The 18,055-nt window shown below is 40.2% G+C and overlaps 2 protein-coding genes across 4 annotated transcripts in view; one reads left to right on the forward strand and one right to left on the reverse strand.

The window, feature by feature from the left end:
* LOC101863297 overlaps positions 1-16,725 on the reverse strand; it is a 53,014-nt gene extending 36,289 nt beyond the window's left edge. Inside the window, exons 1-9 of one of the 2 annotated variants that reach the window (XM_005108377.3) lie at positions 16,624-16,725; positions 9,170-9,550; positions 8,009-8,147; positions 7,146-7,308; positions 5,502-5,702; positions 4,271-4,291; positions 3,928-4,023; positions 2,238-2,549; positions 467-601 (exon numbers count right to left, since the gene is read on the reverse strand). In XM_005108377.3, coding sequence (XP_005108434.1) covers positions 467-601; positions 2,238-2,549; positions 3,928-4,023; positions 4,271-4,291; positions 5,502-5,702; positions 7,146-7,308; positions 8,009-8,147; positions 9,170-9,343 — 1,241 coding nt within the window. In that variant the 5' untranslated portion in view covers positions 9,344-9,550; positions 16,624-16,725. Of the gene's footprint in view, positions 1-466; positions 602-2,237; positions 2,550-3,927; positions 4,024-4,270; positions 4,292-5,501; positions 5,703-7,145; positions 7,309-8,008; positions 8,148-9,169; positions 9,551-13,511; positions 13,620-16,623 lie in introns of those variants that run through there. The other variant, XM_035972410.1, reaches the window with a different exon arrangement.
* A 192-nt stretch (positions 16,726-16,917) lies between these two features.
* LOC101863542 (cyclin-Y) overlaps positions 16,918-18,055 on the forward strand; it is a 28,654-nt gene continuing 27,516 nt past the window's right edge. Inside the window, exon 1 of one of the 2 annotated variants that reach the window (XM_005108378.3) lies at positions 16,918-17,137. The gene's annotated coding sequence lies outside the window, so the exon portion shown is untranslated. The remainder of the gene's footprint in view (positions 17,138-18,055) is intronic. The other variant, XM_035972411.1, reaches the window with a different exon arrangement.

An 18,055-nucleotide genomic window follows, 5' to 3' on the forward strand; every position in this document is an offset into this window, starting at 1 on the left:
AGAGAGAGAGAGAGAGAGAGAACAATAATAACAACGATGACGACAGCAACATCAGGAGCTAGAGCAGCAGCAACAGCAGCAACAGCAACATCATCAATATGAAGAAAGAAGGAGGGAGACAACAACAATAACAATTATAAGCAGCAATAACAATATTAAAAAGGCCTGTCTGCACTCCGCAGGTAGACCTACTAAATCTAGATCTTAGGTCATATAAGTGCCGAAGAATAGATTATGTATTACAAGAGAGTAACATACACAAAAAAGAAGGAGGAAAGATAAGGATGACAGAAGTTTGATAGGAAAGAAGGAGCAAGCCACACCAGAGCACCCGCCAACCACCCACGGATATGATCCAGATTAATTAGGAGGTAGACCAAAAACTCAATGCACAACATAATTCAGACGACAGTAACACTAAAGAGAAGACTGCAGCAGAGCTCCTGCCCACCACCCACTTTCTCACCTGGTGACAGAATCGGGCTGAAAATATCGACCGTCTAGGACCATCGCTGACTGGACATCCAGCGAGAAAGGTTCCAGAGAGGACAGACACTGCAGCGGAGAATTCATGAAGCAGGAGTTGCCTAGGTTCTCAAAGCTGAAACACAGAAGATTTTTAAAAAATATTAAGCGTTTTATGCCCCAGCCCCCATCAACACAATTTAGATTATGTAGGCGACAAGCTGCTCTGATTTTGCCTGTCAGGTCTAACCCTGGCTGAGTGGGATACAGAATCCCGGCCCACGAACAGACAATATAAAAACTTCCCCGAGTGGGCATCAAACTCATATTTTCCGAGTGAAACTAATATATAAAAAAAGGCAAAACATTACAACGCAAACTTCAGGGTACAAGATTTTAAAAAGTAGATTTCTAAATATTTATATCGAAGGACTTCCGTTTAGTAAGAGTTTTACAGCACTCACAACACTATACGGTCATATAAGTGTCAAAGACTGGATGTGTTACAAGAGAATAACAAACATAAACAAGGAGAGATTAAAACAATAGGTGTTTGATAGGAAAGAAGAAGCAGCAAACCACACCAGACCACCAACCAACCACCCACTTCCGTAACGAGTGACCACCCCCAACAAACAATAAAGAAGAGATCTAACCCTAACCCTGACCCAACCCCTAACCCTACCCTCTATTCCACTCTGCTTTATAGTGGTCACTCGTTATGGAATTTCTCTCGATTATATTGTGAGTTGTTTGAACCCAGTCTGTCTAGAAATACCGCATATTTTTTTAAGATAGCTACTACATGAACTCTTTGGCATCTCATACAATGACCACATCACAAATGAAGTGCGCAGTAGAGTGAAACAACACATGAGCCACTATTTAGACTTGCTGTCTACTGTGAGGTGAAGAAAAATTAATTGGAATGGTCGTGTAACAAGATAGTGTGGCCTATCCAAGACCATTTATCAGGGAACTGTGCAGGGAAGGGGAAAGAGAGGAAGGCAAAGAAAGAGGTGGATCGACAACATTGAGGAGCGGACAGGAAAATCCTTCACCAAGAAATGTGAAAAGTGGAGGCACCTGACGAGGCTCTCAATATCATACAGCGCCCCTACGATCCTCGTGGATTATGGGATCAGTGACACTCATTAACCACCCACATATAACCATTTAGAACTGAAAAAAAGCAATACAAATACAAATAAGTGGCAGACTCCAACAAGAAGGTCATGTAAGTGCGGAAGAATAGAGGTGTTACAAGAGAGTAACATACACAAAAAAGGAGAGATAAGGACGACAGGTGTTTGATAGGAAATCTCCAATCAGTCCTGAAGCACACTAGTGAAAATTTTTTTTCATGGAGGAGTTCCGCAGTGGGCTGCACTTACCGTGACAAGGTCCACTGAGCAAACTATCTACAAGAGTTGATAAACTTATAGCATCCTATTGATGACTTACAGTTCGGTATATTTGACGACTAGGGGAGCTATCTTTTTAGAGAAAAGCACATTGGACAGCTCCAGTCGAGGACAAATTCAAGTCGTGTGGAATCCACCATTATCTTTTTCCATGGACTATTGAGAATATCGGATTTTCGTTGTGGATGGAGAGAGGGAGGTGCAGGGGGTGCAAAAGCAATAAAATGCCAACAAAGGGGGTGTTGTTGGTGGGCCGGCCCTCTGCGGAACTTCCTTTTTTTAATATCCAACTATAAAGTCTCACATATATACGGCATCCCTTAAAAATTCCCCTCAAGTCAGACTTACCCAACAGTGGAACTCTGCCCATAAGACCAGTTCTCGTCCATTGCTGGAAGTTTTAAGCTCACCACACCATCATCAGATCCGCTACAAATATCCACCGGACATTCATCTGCTGCTGCACTGCCATCCTCGCCTTCATTAATGTTATCATTTTCATCAATGGGTGGGGGCTCCATGTTGACTGCCATGCTATGTGACCTTAGACTCTCGCCTGTCAGCCACTTCGCTCGCTGGGACAGAGTTGGCTTTGCCGTCAGTGGGGAAGCCTGGATTTTCACAGACCTATTGGAAGTATCTCTGGAAATGTTTGATCCCCTGAAACGAAGGCGCAGGTACAAAAACAATGCAATGATGTGGACAAAAAAATTCATAAATGGGTACTCCATATTGCAAAACAACAAAACACTGCAAAAAAAATACAACACAGGTAGATTCTAGAATTGTAACCAGCCTAGATTGAAATTTAACACATTTTTAAATTGTCTGATTTTAAAATGCACATTGTGAGGTAGACACCAGCAACAAGAAAAGTTACTGATACTTACATGGAAGGCCTGATCTGCTCTGACATTGGCTAACCACAGAAAAACCAGACAGAAGGAATAAGAAAGTGAGTAAAAAGAGGAAAACAAAGGCTATCACTCAAGTCTATTGTGGGGCTGAGAGTGTTCACTGACTTGTGCTCAAAACATTCCTGACAGTTCATGTCACCTCAACCAGTCTGTTTACATGTTGTTGTTTTTTGCTTTCACACTTTTTTCAGGAAATAAGGTTCCCTACCTCTGCTTTCTTCCCCCCCCCCCCCCTCCACCTCCACCCACCCTTTTCAATACCTCAAAAAGCAGTCTCCCTCCCCTCCCACCTTGTGTCTCAAACACAAGTGACACACAGCTGTCCTTAAATTCTTTTGGTTTTTTGGGTTGTTGTTTTTTAATTTGGAGGGTGGGAGGTTCATTCTTCACACACATCATCATAATCAATGCCTTTCACCCCAGGCAGGATAAAGGCCACACACAAGGCTTTGCTTGCATGTGTTTCTTTAACAGGTTTTTTTTATGAGAGAGGTTGTTAGCCTCATGACTCAACCCCCAACCGGGAGGATGACTCTGTTTCGGGAGTCACTACCTGGTTCGTCATTTAGTCACCTCGTACGACACGCTAGCCCCACGGCAGTCCTATTCTTCTCAATGCCGGGACTGCACGGCTATTCACACACATAACTTTTAAACACAAGAATTCAAAGCGTAAAATTAAAATTAAAAAATCAGTAACTAAACTTGGAGCCATAAAAACCTCTCTATTTCAATCGGCAACATACAATTTCTTCGCTTTCAATTTCCATGCTTGCTTTAGCATTGCAACTTGATTAGTACGGGCACAGACTTCTAAGAATAGTGATGAAGACAGAAAGAAAGGGGCAGGCAACAGACACATACTCTTCTGAACTTTATAGAGATTCATATTTCATTTTTCATTTTTATTAAAAATCATTTCTTATTTCCACTTCATTAAAATTAATATTCCCACCAATTCGTATTCATACTTCATTCATATTCATTTTATTTTTACCCCCACTTCATTCCTATTTGTGTACCTCAGCCATATTCCACACTCGTAAGAAAAGGAGCGGACTACGTTAAACAATAGTGGTTCATCTAAGAACATAACACTGGCATGAGTCTTGACCACTTACCTGTTGCTTTTGTCCAACAAGAAGGGAGATGGAGTCTTGGATCCATAGAAATTTTTGGCACTTAAGCTATGAAGGCCTGGATTGCTCTTGGTATACCTGACAATATGAGAGCAAAAGGCTGAAGTATGCTTGGGTACAACAAGTCTAATACACAGCAATTTGGCAAGTACAAATAAGGAAATGTATGACAACATACGAAAGCTTTTGCGGAAACATTTTACGTCACTATGAATAAAATTAACAAAATATACAAGGCAGACCTGTCAGTTTTAGTAAAAAAAACAAAATAACGAACTGGTGAAATCTCAAACAATGTTTGCAGGATAATTTACTAAAAACTTACCTCAAACTTGAGTCTTTCATGCTGAGGAAGAAAATAAACACCAGAGAAGAGAATAAAAACTATCATATTATGATTATCAATATATTAAATTACAATAATACCTTCATTGAAATATAAACAAGTATTTCACCGTCCCTATATCATCTCATCTCTCCCCCTTGAATGAAAACACAAAATCAAAAATGAAGTAAGGAAATCAAAGGAATAAAAGCCATCATGTCATTAACCTGTCCCCAAACCATAATTTAGACAAATTTGATAATTTTTTGCATAATTTCTGATTATTTTCCTTTATCATTCTTTGTTAAAACTAACAGAATCGCAGTTTCACATTTTTGGGCTCAGTTTGCATAATTTTAGAATTTTTCTTGCATAAAACGACGGGGACAGATTAACCCTAAACTGGCTTTCTCGTTATGTTGCCATACCGGCGGCTTTTACCAGCCTGACACACCAGTCTTTAATGCAGGCTTAGAAATAAAAACATTCCACTCTAAATTTAGAAGCTGACGCCCTAGGTCTTAGGATGTGAAATTTCATGGAAACACATCGCTTAGATCAAAAGCAAAAGCAATTATTTTGCAACACCACGTAATCCTCTGAAAAACACTGAAACAATTTATTTGTTCTGGGGAGCCATCAACAGGCCGCCATTTCGGTTCTGCTGTGTTGACCTGGTGACCTATTTATGGAGCTAAGAGGGCTAAAATAAAGGCTCTGTCAACTACTTTCCCCAGACTGACTGACTGATAGCCAGTCAGTCTTTCACTCCCCTCCCACTCAATTTAGATCATATAGGAGGCAAGCAAATTTGACCCAACTCTCAGGGTCAGCCTAAGCTGAGTGAGAAACAATTATATACCAGCAGATACTCAATAAAATAACTTGCCCATATAGGAATTTTTTACTTTTTTTTTTCCCCCTTGTTTCGGTAAGAGTTTTATGGCACTTGAAACACAAGTAGGTCATAATATTATAAATATAAGTGCAGAAGATTAGAGGTTTTACTGAAGAATAGCATGCAAAGAAAAGGAGGAGGAGAGATAAGGACGATGGACATTTGACAGGAAAGAAGGAGCAAACCACATTAGAGCACCCGCCAACCACCCACCCACATGAGAATACAACTCACGTTTATTGAAAGCGACAGCAAAGAGCCTAAACCATTAAACCACAGCCGACTTCAGTGTTTTGGAGAAGAACTATATTCTTGTTCAGGCAATTTTCTTACCTAGTAAATTGATGAGCAGAATGTGAAGCCATATTCGCGTCTGCGTACGTGTTACCACGTCCCCTGACTGACATTTTGGAGTCCGGGGAGGGAAGTAATTCCAGCCGTCTCTTCAACTTCAATGATGAATGCTGGGGGCGAGGACTAGGTGGGTCTGGTGGTCGCTTCTTGGTAAGTGAGCCAGATGAGGAATTTTGAGATCTGTCAAAGCAAACAAAAGAATACGGATGAAACCTCTCTGAAAAAAAAAAAAACCCTGTTCAACAAACCTAGAAGAGAGTACTACAAATCAGACTGCATTTCTCAGTTAAGCTTCTGATTGATTGACAAAAAAGAAGCACGACTTGACACAAAGGGGCATTTTATGTAGTTGAAAAGAAAGACATACAAGAATAACAACAATGGGGAGAGAAAAGAAGTGGAACCTACCAGTAGAGCCCTCCAGCCATCTGCATGCCTCTCATATTTTTTTCTTTACTACTAATAGTCCTGTTTTTAATTGTTTGTATGCTAACACTAGTCCTTACTCACAATACTCTCAATGTTCATTATGAAACATGTGTGTATCATCATTGTTTATGTAATGATAGTAATATATGTATGAATATCTGCTTTTTTGTTGTTGTTTATGTTATGTCTGCACATTCATGATCATGTATGTTATGTTAAGATTAAGTTTAAAAGTTACTGCAAAAAAGCCTTCAGCTGTATTGTGCAGGAGTCAGTGCTATAGAAATGATCCACATTATTCAGAGATCACAGTGAAATTTTTCCTCAACCCCTGAACTTTGACGATCGATCCAATAGACTTCCCTGAATATTGTTAACCCCCCTTTTCCCACATCAATTTTAAAAAGGCTAAACAAACCAAAATAAACAAACCAAAGATGGAAGTAGAGGAAAACGGTCAGTTCCAGTTCACCTCCAATCAAAGGAGAGCGCGTGTTTTCTTTACTGTTCATGACTTTCTTTTTCCCAAAACCGTCTCACTCTCATCTTGTCAACGATAGGCCGAGCTAAGCCGAATCCGCAGATCGCGGGGCGCCTTAGGGCCGTTCTCAGGCTACTCGAAGCCTACCGCAGCCCGACTTGAGGCCAAGGCGGAACGACCACAAAGCGGATTTTAGGAAGTTCTCGCAATTGCAGAAAATCGTGGATCCGCAGCAAACTGTGATCCCAGATTATTATTATTACTATTATTACTTGAATGCTCTACGAAAAACATGACAATCATTTCAAAGGCCAGTCTTGCCCCAGTAGTCTAAGGAAGAGAACAAGAAAGAAAGACGGTAGAAAATAAAAGACGATACACAATAGGATAGAATGTTAACAACCCTCTTGAGTACTTTTGTACTACTGTGATGTGTCAACATCAATGCATGCTACATGACAACAAATTTCAATTCGAAGACAGAAAAAAATGGCAGTTTTCTTTCCTCTACTATACACTCTTACAGCTCTACAAGTCAGTGCAAGAGTTTTCTTCATGAGTATAAGTTCTGCAGTGCACTATAATAATATAACTAAAGTGTGCATCTGCAAGTCCTTGGTGACACACTTTTCAGTTCCTCAACCATGAAGAGTTTGAATGCGTTGCCGACTTGCTAAAAGTCACAAATAAATAATCAAATAGATCAAACATACCGGACAAAGTTAGCTTGTCCGGGTGAAGTGATGAAGACATTAGAGTGCGACTTGTTCCAAGGACTGACATTTTCACTCCCCGATTCCTTCAAGCTTTGCATTGAGATGAAACCATTTGGTCTCCTCATTGCTTCTGCTTTAGAATTCTTTGGTGACTCTGAAACTGTACAGACAATTTAAAAAATATTAGGTGGGTAAACTCAAAACAAAAGATAAAATAACTTTTAAAAATCACAACATAAATTGTAACACTCTCACCTGCGCAGAACACAAACACACTACAAAACAGTAATCATCCAAACTAATTATTTAAGGTAAGTTAACTTATTTTTGCAATTAATTCAGCAACAAAAAAAAAGCAAATAGTAGCCATGCAAACTAGTGTGAATCAATCTTCTGAGCAGAAGGAAAGAAAACTTTCTTGAAACTGAAAAAAAAATGTTTTTCTCCTTGTAATAACAAACCCAATGCTTTCACATGGCAACAAGGGGGCCCCAGAGACTAAAATAAATGACAAAGAATCCCTCTCTCACGACTGAATGAAAATTCTTCTTTAATGAAGTCATTTTGCAGCATTTTCTTCTTACAAAGAGAAATTGTAAAGGTTGAAATTGCAATTGAGTTAAAGGGAAACAGACTAAAAATGGGACAAGAGTAGAGGGCAATAGCTGTTCGCTCTTCAATGGTAGGCAAGTTAAAAATTATTTTTATATCAGATCCCTGAATATTTGTGCTACTCTCCACATCAATAAGATATAAAAAAAGACGACTGGCTACAAAAATGTAAAACATTTTTGTTCAATACTGCATCCATTCTTGTCAACATCAATGCACAACAAGTTTCAGTCAGCCTTTGTGGTTACCTCGGTCTCTGATCTTGCGAATCAACTCTCTAGCATCCTCTGTATCTCTTCCTGATGTCAGCTTCACTTGTATGCCATTTCCTTTCTTATTTTCGATGATGAGCCGACTACATTTCACACTCATTTCACTGGAGTTGATCTGAGAGGGTGAAAATAAAGACACGGTAGACAATAAATTTGGGAGAAATCTTACTTGCTCTTATGAAACCAAAGCAAAGATTGTATTAATTATAAAGAAGACAATGGTATCTTCAACATGGTTAAGTTCATTCTATTCTAAGCAATAAAACTGACAATTTGTTTGGGGAATACATTTATCATCAGTCACAAAAGCGTTCAATCGGGCACTTCGCAAGTGTTCTTCATAAACAACTGAAAAATATTTATCGATCTTCTTTGCAAAAAACTTAGTAAAACAACAAAACATGGGCCACATAAAACAATGTGCTCATACCAATAAGACTACCTACTTCGAAAACAATTTAGGACAACAATTTAACTTTGTGTCTGAAGACAAAACACCCTTTTCAGCAAGAATAAGACAAATAAAACCTATCCCATCAAACCCAAGAAGCAAGTCCGATAGAACACTGCCCATCTTAGCAATTAACCTGAACAAACAATTTTAAGGCAAAGTTTCAGCGTTTCTCAGAGAAATATGCTCAAAAGACAGGGGGGCAATCATAAGAACAAAATGTCCAGGCTGCTTTAGTTGGTAGTCTATCATAAGTCCCACCTGATTGGCCAAGGTCTGTGTATGCTGAACAACAGCAGTAACAACAGCATTGGGCCATTCAGATCAGAGGGGAAATGTAAACTACAACCACAAAACACCAACGTTCCAGTCTTTCCCTTCTGAGAACCAACATTTTCAAAGCAGCCAATAACAGTCCAAAGTTTGTATAAACGCTCTCAGTGAATTTATGTAAACTGGTAAGCCTTCTTGTCACAAGTCCCAAGCTTGTACAAACTGGCAGATTGTCATCTAAACCATATGTCAGACCGCCCAGTGGTAGACCATCAAGTATACCAGAAAATATTACAGTAAAATACATCAAGTATACCAGAAAAAATTGCGGTAGACCGTCCTACTAAACCATCACCCAATCTCCTTCCCCGAGAGTCCTTTCAAAGCAAGCAATGTGCTATATGCATACTCACATTCATTTGATGTAGAACTCTTTTCGGGTTGGCTGCAAGGTACAGTTTTGCCATCCACTGCTTGCAGTCCGGATCAGCATCAAAACAAATGGATCCAGTCTTCCATTGAATAGTATTAGTCATCCCAACGGTCCTCACTTGGCCAGTGAAGGTGGCTTTGGTATCCATTGCCATTGTTGTCAACTGACAATGTCCTAACACTAACGACTTAACAGGAAGAAAGTAGCTGTCCCGCCCAGTAAGCAATTTTAAAGTGACTTGAGTCTTTTATTTGGAACAGTAAAAAGAAAAGATTTCCATTTCAGAAAATACTCAACATTCCAGAGGAATCCTATTCATCTGCAGCATGACTACATTTGAGAAAACAATCACCTTTCAGACCTGACGACCAAAAAGAAAGAATAAAAACATGTTAACAAGTGGGACACCACATAATGTTGGAGGACATTGCGCTGGAGACTAAATTCATCAAATGTCTCTTTACAACCCCTTTCTGTGACAGACTTTTCACCCCAGAGCCAGAGTCATCAATGGTAATTTTTCAAGGGACGTTCAGAATCATGTAATTCAACTCTGCTTATATTCCTAAAAGAAGGTGGATGTGATGCTCTACTACATGATATCATATCAAAAAAACTCTTATATTTATATATATATATATATAAAAATACAATTTCTCAAAATAAAATTATACACAAAATACAAAGTCAGGCATCGATAACTCAAACACATTGGGGATGACAAATGTGTTTGACACCATGATTTGTTAAAACAACCCCTGATACAGATATTTACAAGAAATCCATTGCATACATTGTGATTGTGCGCACTCCTCTGAGGGAAGCTTTCAATATATTTGAAATTTTGTTCAGTGTAACAGTGCAGGCAGTATGTTCATCGATCTAGGCCTAAATCATGAGTAGAATTTTGCAGTCTGCTAGACTACACTCCCTCCCCCAACTCAATACCCGTCTCCATCACCTATGCCCTTCCCTGCATTGAAAAACTCCAGGTCATAACTGTTTTTACTCCAATGGCTTCTTCTGACCACACCTATCAAAAGGCTACTAGTGTATGCTTGAAACTGACCAGTACCGTGTGAAACAAAAAGTAGAGGGAGGGTGTGACAGTGTGATCTAGTGATTAGACCCTTGAGCTCACAACCCTAAAGTCGCTTTTTTATCCAATGTCATCAGGGGCCCAACATTATTTGTGTCCTTGGGAAAGGTACTACAAATTTTCCTTACTTAATTCAGGAGGGAATGGGTACCTGGCTATACTACAGTAAAAAAAACCCTGTCAGTTTGTCAAGAGTTTTAGCGCAAACTGTAGGAGGCAATCAATAGGGGCACAAAATTCTGTAGAACTTGTAATTTGATAAAAGCACTCTTCGGTAGACAAGGCGTCTCCTCTATATCCTTAGAGGTAAGACTACTATGACCGACTGGATGCGCTGCCATTCCTCCCTCTCCCGTGAATTTCTATTGAAACCCCACCATACCACAACTGGATACCAGTCATTTCTCATTTCGTCACACGGTCAATTCGTCACACCGGTGCAGTCAAGACGTCATAGTCATCTCATCACACCCTAAACCCACAAGGTTGAAGGGAGAGTCCTTTCGTCACACACTTGCAAACATCAAGCGCGCTTTGTCATGACAAACGCAAATCACAATTTTTGGGGGAGGGTTGGGTGGTGTGTGGAATGACGGGTGAGTCGTCGTGCCTTCCTGATCATCTACATCGTTGATTTTATAACTGGGTGATTATTTTTGTTGAGTTGTTTTATTGGTGGGAGGGTGCAGGTGCAGTTTTAGGCATATAAGGTACTTAAAAACAAGAGGGTAACGCCCAATGATTTAAGTGCTTGAATAGGTGATTTAGAATAAAGACTGCTGGCGATCTAGCAATAACAATTTTGGAGCCAAAGCGAAGGCATTTCATCACACAAAGAAATCTAGTTGGGGTGTTACGAGATGATCGTGCGACGAAATGACCGGTTTCCCCACAACTCAACCCCTGACTGACTAAGCATTTGAAAATATCAAGAAGTCCAAGACGGAGTAGAAATCCACATCTGAGGAGCCTGATGTGACCCATTTTGAATCAATAATCAGTCAGGCCAAACAGAGAGAACAAACCCAAGATTACAAGGGGATAGCTAGAGAACAACAACTAAACGCCATAGGCCGATATTTATAGTAACAGCCATCTTGTTTTATCTTGCAAGGGGGATGCCCGATCATCTGATCGTGATTCTTAGTGATGATTTTGCATAGCTCACGGTTTGCACTGGCAGTTTCCAAGCTTCCATCTTTGAGTCATTCCTACTGGATCCCCTAGTATACTGCTTCTGCACTTCACAGAATCCATTTGCAAACCTTGCAGTCTCGAATTAGTTCTACTCCATTTGCAGCTCAGCTTCCTACAGATGAGTCCAATCTCTTGTAAGTGCTCAATTTCTTGTGCTTACAAAATTTAAAAGAAACGATCCAGACCAAAACGGTTGACATTTGCACAGCATCGTTGAACTTTGTTTGAACTTGCTTTCATATTGATGCCTCTCGTAGTCTTCTTCTTCTTCTTCTCAGTTTACAAAGTGTTCAGCATCAGAATTAATCTGTGCAGAAGACTCTTTCCGGACGTATCGCCCATATATCGCAAGTCCACACCCCTTGCAGACATATCGCAGATATATCAGTTCTGACAGTGTGTCTCGGTATTGTTTCGTTTCAACACGATCTGTCATTTAAAATTACTTTTTATTGCTATTGAAAGACTCAGAAAGGATTTAGGAAACGAAAACATCTATATTCGCTTTGTCAAAACGTGGGTTTGGGAAAAACGAGTGAATTAGTTCTTGCAGTCTTGCATCAACAAAACGATGTAATCGGACTCGGTATACTTGGCCTGTATATGATAAGATAGGTATGCTGATTTGCTTTCACATGTTTGGTGGTCATGAATGTAATTTTTTCCGCCTAAATGTATTTTTCCCATCACCATCTCCATTTCTAACCCTTAAAAAGAATACTTAAGTTCAAAATTAACCCTTGTTTCATGTTGGGATGTATGCCTCACTCAATTTCCTTCAATTTGATATATCATATGTTACGTTTTGAGTGATGGTTATGCTTCTATTAAGTTATTTTGTACACCACCTGCATAGCCAAATCGAGCCACAAGTTAATTATGTCTAGACCTAAAAAACCCTACGTCCGGAAAAAGTTAATTTAAGGTGATCTTGAAGTTCTGTTTGTTTAAGTCCACCACCCATTTGTTTACATCCAGAGAAGAAATCCGAAAGTCTCGATGACCAAATAGGCAACACAAAGAACAGGGATGCAACCTAACTGCAAAACATCAGTATGGTAAAATTCAGGCCCTCCCCCTCCTCCATATAAAATTAGGTCAGGGGGGCAAGCCTGAAACCCCCCTACTCTTGACTCTTGGGGACCAAACCGGCGAATAATAATAATTAGGGGTGGAAACCGCCGAAAAAGGGCAATTACTTAAATTTTGATTTCGAAGTGACTATTTCTCCGAACGTTCGGGAAAATAAAGCTGAACTCTATTTCTCCAAACGGTTTCCGATCTCGAGATTTTTGGGGTTATTTGCGAGATTTAGGCGTCGTCCTTTCATTTTGCCATTCTGCGGGGACTGGGAAGAAGCATTTTTCGATTCAAATTCAATTTCTAGAACTAGAGATTTTTAATTGTCTGAATATTCAAATACTTCAGTCGTGGTTGGTGCAATGTACCTGGACACACTTCATTTGAAAATACTTCCAAAAGGTACTGCGAGAAAACAAGACTGCTCGACCTTGGCAGTAACCTATTTTGCATTTAGTCACCAGGCAAATTGTAAAACAAAATCATTCCACCCCCCACTCCCCCATCCGATCACACCAAACACACACACGAGCCACTCCATTCGCTTTTATTATCAACAAATCTCGAAAACGGAAACCGTTCGGAGAAATAGAGTTCAAGTTTATTTTCCCAAACATTCGGAGAAATAGACCCGTCTTTTTTATTTTCTCCTCAGTGATTACCTGGCAATTCAGGGTCTCTGGCGTTCAACTTTGGACTTCAACGAACGAAACAACAAAATCGCCAATTTAGCTTCTAGCCTAGCTTGCCTAGGACAGGCCTTAGCCTTACAACAGTTACTTTTTGCGGATTGACTTTACTTTAGCTTAGACTTCTCTAGAATCTAGAACTATCTAAATCTAGATCTATATAGATCTATCTAGGCTACATCTAGCCTAGATCTAAATTAGACCTAGATCTATCTAATTTGACTTAAATAACAAGGAGAAAAAGGAGAGGGGCGCACCTTTTCTTGAAAGAGTATGGGAATGGTCTTGACATCTCACTTTGGGGTAGGACAATTTGGTGTCTGTTTGGTTATAAAGTCTTTATAAGTCATATTTAACTTTAACGGAGTGTCTACGTACACGGTAACCGGGCTCCTACCCTCAGTGTCTACGTACAGTCTAACTGGCAACGGGGCACGTAATCTCAGTGTCATGTACACCGTAACCGGGCATGTAGCCTCAATATCTATATACGGTAACCGGCTACCGGGCATGTAGTATCAGAGTCACCAGAGAATATATTATAATTAAATACTCTCTGGTGTCACGTACACGGTAACCGGACAGTTCAGAACTCCAAGTTTAGTTTCTGTCATCCAGAGTTGCCTTCATCCCTACCCCTTCCCCGACTGTATGGTTTTTTTTAATCAATAATTCTCCCCCCCCCCCTTCCCCCACATTCCGGAGCCCTATACTTCGCAGCGCACAGACTTTGAATGAACTTTGGTGACCCCAACCGGTACTCACAATGTGATGCACACGCACAGGTTCACTGACCTGTCAGGATGGCGAGCCCGGCAAGACGCTCATGACTTTCTTTTTTTTTTCAGGAAGTGACAGCACAGGACAAATATTGATTTATTTTCATTCCGGTTACCGTGTACGTAGATACAAAGACTAGAGTAGGTGAGACCAAAGATAGTACAAAACAAGATGGTCCACTCAGCCAAAAAAGTGTCCGCCGGAAGTCTGCTTTTTGCTTTCGTTTTTCCAGAAAAGAAGAATAGGAATAGCCTTCCTTGCGTGCGCAGACCGACTGCTGTTCATCAGCAGTTGGGGTTCGTTAGGGTTTTTTAAATCTTAATGACCTCTCGCCTTTCATTCTCAAGTCAAATTAAACGAAGAAAACAATCACCCCTTCCTCCGGAAAAGGTTTTTTTGTCAGCATAACCATTTTAAAAAGGAAGTGGCTATTCTCACCTGGGGTGAGAATAGAAATACGATCGACCTCTCACCTCGGATGAGACTTGCCACCGTAGGCTATTCTCACCCGGTGTGAAACAAGACCTGTTTTTCCTAATTTCGGAATACTTTCTATCGATGTGGATGATCAAATGGATAAAGGCAAAGAAAAGATTACGTTATAGCACAAAAGAAAGCTAATTTTATCTACTTCAAAGATGCTATGGGGCTATTTCACTTTTCGAATCGAGCCGAACTACGGGGGTCACCATTTTGTTTTGCCCGGAAGTTCTCACGAGATCTACTCCTCCCCTCTTCTCTCTCTCTGTCTCTTTCTGAATACTGTCTATCGGTGTGGACAATTAAATTGACCAAAACAAAGTTTTAAAATGATGTTAAGTTAAAACACAAAAGTAAATTAATTTGATTGTCTACAAAGATGCTACGGCTATTTAACTTTTCGAATCGAGCCGAACTACGCGGATCGCCATTTTGTTTTGCGCGGAAGTTCTCGCGCTACTCCTCTCTCTCTCTCTCCACTGCCCACAGACAAAATTGTACGCTTTTAGTAGGCTAACAGTAGTAATGGAACGTTTGTTCACGGCACAGAATTCTACAATTTTTCTGTTATCACAGTGTAGAATTCTGTGGTTTAGGGTGAACGTTCCACGCAAAATTGGTTGGCCTAGATCTAGGCTATGACGGTGAACGCGCACCGGGTGAGAATAGCCAAAAGACTCGCCTGCACTATTCTCACCCGGGGTGAGAATAGAGGTGGCCTTTTAAAAAAGCGTTCTTCCGAAATTTATTAAAAAACATGATAGTTCCACTTTGATTTTTTTAACACAAGTAGGGTAACTCTGTTCGCAAAGGGTGCGCATTTGCGAAGAGGGCGCCACCGAATTTTGAGGACACTTTTTTAATTGGGAGTGTATACAGACCCGGTAACCGGGAATAAAGTCACAAAGTATACAGACCCGGTATGGGAACTCTTTCGTGATTTCGGAAAGTTTCAGCGCTCTCTTGGCTCAGGATAGAACTAGGTTCTTCTAGATCTATGGCCTAGGTCTAGATCTAGACTGACAGATAAATCATTGATCTAGTTTCGAGGCTAGCCTAGATCTAGATCTAGATCTAAATCTAAATGAAGATTGCGGATGTCTTTTCGATGAACGATCGTTTTTCCTCCGTTTTGGAGTTGGAGGAATCACAATTTGAAGAAAAGAACAATGTCATAATTTCAATCGAGCAGTCACCCTCTCTATTTCTCTCTCTCTCTCCTCTGTCGTTGTGTATCGCTCGCATTCTCTTTTTCTTTGTTTGTCTGCTCTGTCTTTCTTTCTCCCCACCTATTTCCCACTATATCTTTCTCTCGTTCCCTCCTGCCAACTGGGGCATACATTTTGCTAGCACTTCCCCCTGCTCTCTCTCTCTCTCTCTCACACACACACACACATACACACACACACTACTGGGTCTGGGCGCTGAAACTTTCCAAAATCACATAAGAGTTCCCCTACCGGGTCTGTATACTTCGTGACTTTGTTCCCGGTTACCGGGTCTGTATACACTTCGTTTTTAATTTGCTCAAAGAGAGGAGTGGCCCCTCTTCTTGTTATAAAATACATGACATATAGATCTAGACTCTTTGGTGAGATTAAGTGCCCGGTTACCGTGTACGTAGATACTGAGACAAGGTGCCCGGTTACCGTGTACGTAGACACTCCGTAACTTTAATCTTAATCATTCTTTTCCAGTGTCTTTATATCTTCTGCTGCTGCAGGCTCCAGTTACCACACCCTCCCATAGCAGTTAGCCTTCTACTTCTAGCCCAGATAGATCTAGATTCTAGACCTACCGGTCCTACCTCTGAATAAATCTAATATCTAGATCTAAATCTAGAATTCTAGATCTATATCTAGAATCTAGATCTAGAATCTAAAATCTATATACTAGATCTAGATCTAGAAAATCTAGTCTAAACAATAACAGTGACAGTTCAGTGGCTGCAGTAGTGAAGTCCCCAGAATTTTGGAAGAATTGATAGAATAGATATATCTAGATATCTAGATTAGATCTTGATAATAAAGAAACTATAATGTGAAATGCCAACAGAGCACACTTTGTGGGCAATAATTGCCATACACTGAGTCTGAAGACATTACTCACGGGCATGATCCATCCATACATTTAATCTTTCTCTCTCTCTCTGCTCGATACTCTCTCACTTGATACTTTAGATCTACTACTTTCTACCACAACACATAGCGCGGGGTATTTATTCCGGAAGTTGAGTCTTTCTTCCCATCAAGTGTAAACACGAAAATTAATTGTAAAAAAAGATTTGTTACAGCAGGCCTGATATTGATTTATTAGTCTAGAAAGAACAAGAGAAAGTAATTGTATAGCTTTCAAAGTTGCATCTTTGGAACTAAAAGGACAGTTAAGTCATATAAGTTAGAAAAGTTTTTATTTTTAATCTGTGGAAACTCAACTTGGCAAACCAAGATGGTCTTCCCGGAAATGACCTATGACTTTTGTTGTTAATAGACTTCCGTTGACGGCCGGCCGCAGCTCTGAAAGAAGAATGGAAGTGCATTACACCGTGAGAGAAAACTGTGATTCTTTTTCTTTGACTCTTCAATAAGGGATTATAATAATTATATCGAAGCTGCAGGAAAAGGTAATAAGATTTTGCATTGCATAGGTGAATGGCTTTACTCAACTATTTTGAGGAACAGGAGCTCTGTGAACATCTAGAGATTTAGTTTCAGTGCAGAGCCGATGTGATGACAACCATCATGACTTGATTGATGAACAAAAAAACAGTATTTGAACTGATCGACTCTGGGATGATTATGAGCTCTTGTCTGATGCAGTTTTTTTCCAGGAAAGGTGAAACATGAAGTAATGATTATTGTGGGTCAGATCTAGATCTAGATCTATATTCCCACTGGGTAGGCCTACAACAATCAGAAGAATTCGACTGACTTGATGTTCACTACTACACACACTGACACCCTGAGAATTCCTAGATTCTAGCTACTGAGAACTCGTCAGTTTCAACTGAATTGAAACTGAAGGCATCATGCTTAACATGATAAGAAGGCTAAAGTGAAACTTTTAAATTAAAGGGAGGACTTCCGTAATGAGCGACCAGTGTGAGCCAGGGTAGAGGGGTAGGGACAGGGTTACACAAGCCACGGATAGTTACAGAACAATACTAAAGTTAAACGCCATTGTCCGATGCCGATATTTAGCCTCTATAGATACTCCTATACCTATACATCTAAAATCTAGATTAGATCTAGTAACAGCCATCTTGTTTGACGTCATTGAGGGATTCCCACTCTGTCAGTCATGGTGGAAACACGACCACACAACGGCGGCCTGCCGACTCGGATTATTGTCTTTGCCTTTGCAACTTGCAGAACTGTTCGGTACGGTTGTCACTGATTATTTAGCACGCTTCTTCCGGCCAGATTGATTCTGAGGCTGTACACTACGTAAACTGAGAAGAAGAAGAAGACTAAGACTACTAAGAGTAGGCCTAGATCTACATACGAAAGCAAGAACAGTTCAAAGTTCAACAACGCAGTGC

This window comes from Aplysia californica, unplaced genomic scaffold (genome assembly GCF_000002075.1).
Source record: "Aplysia californica isolate F4 #8 unplaced genomic scaffold, AplCal3.0 scaffold00684, whole genome shotgun sequence".
In the NCBI taxonomy this organism is placed as follows: domain Eukaryota; kingdom Metazoa; phylum Mollusca; class Gastropoda; order Aplysiida; family Aplysiidae; genus Aplysia; species Aplysia californica.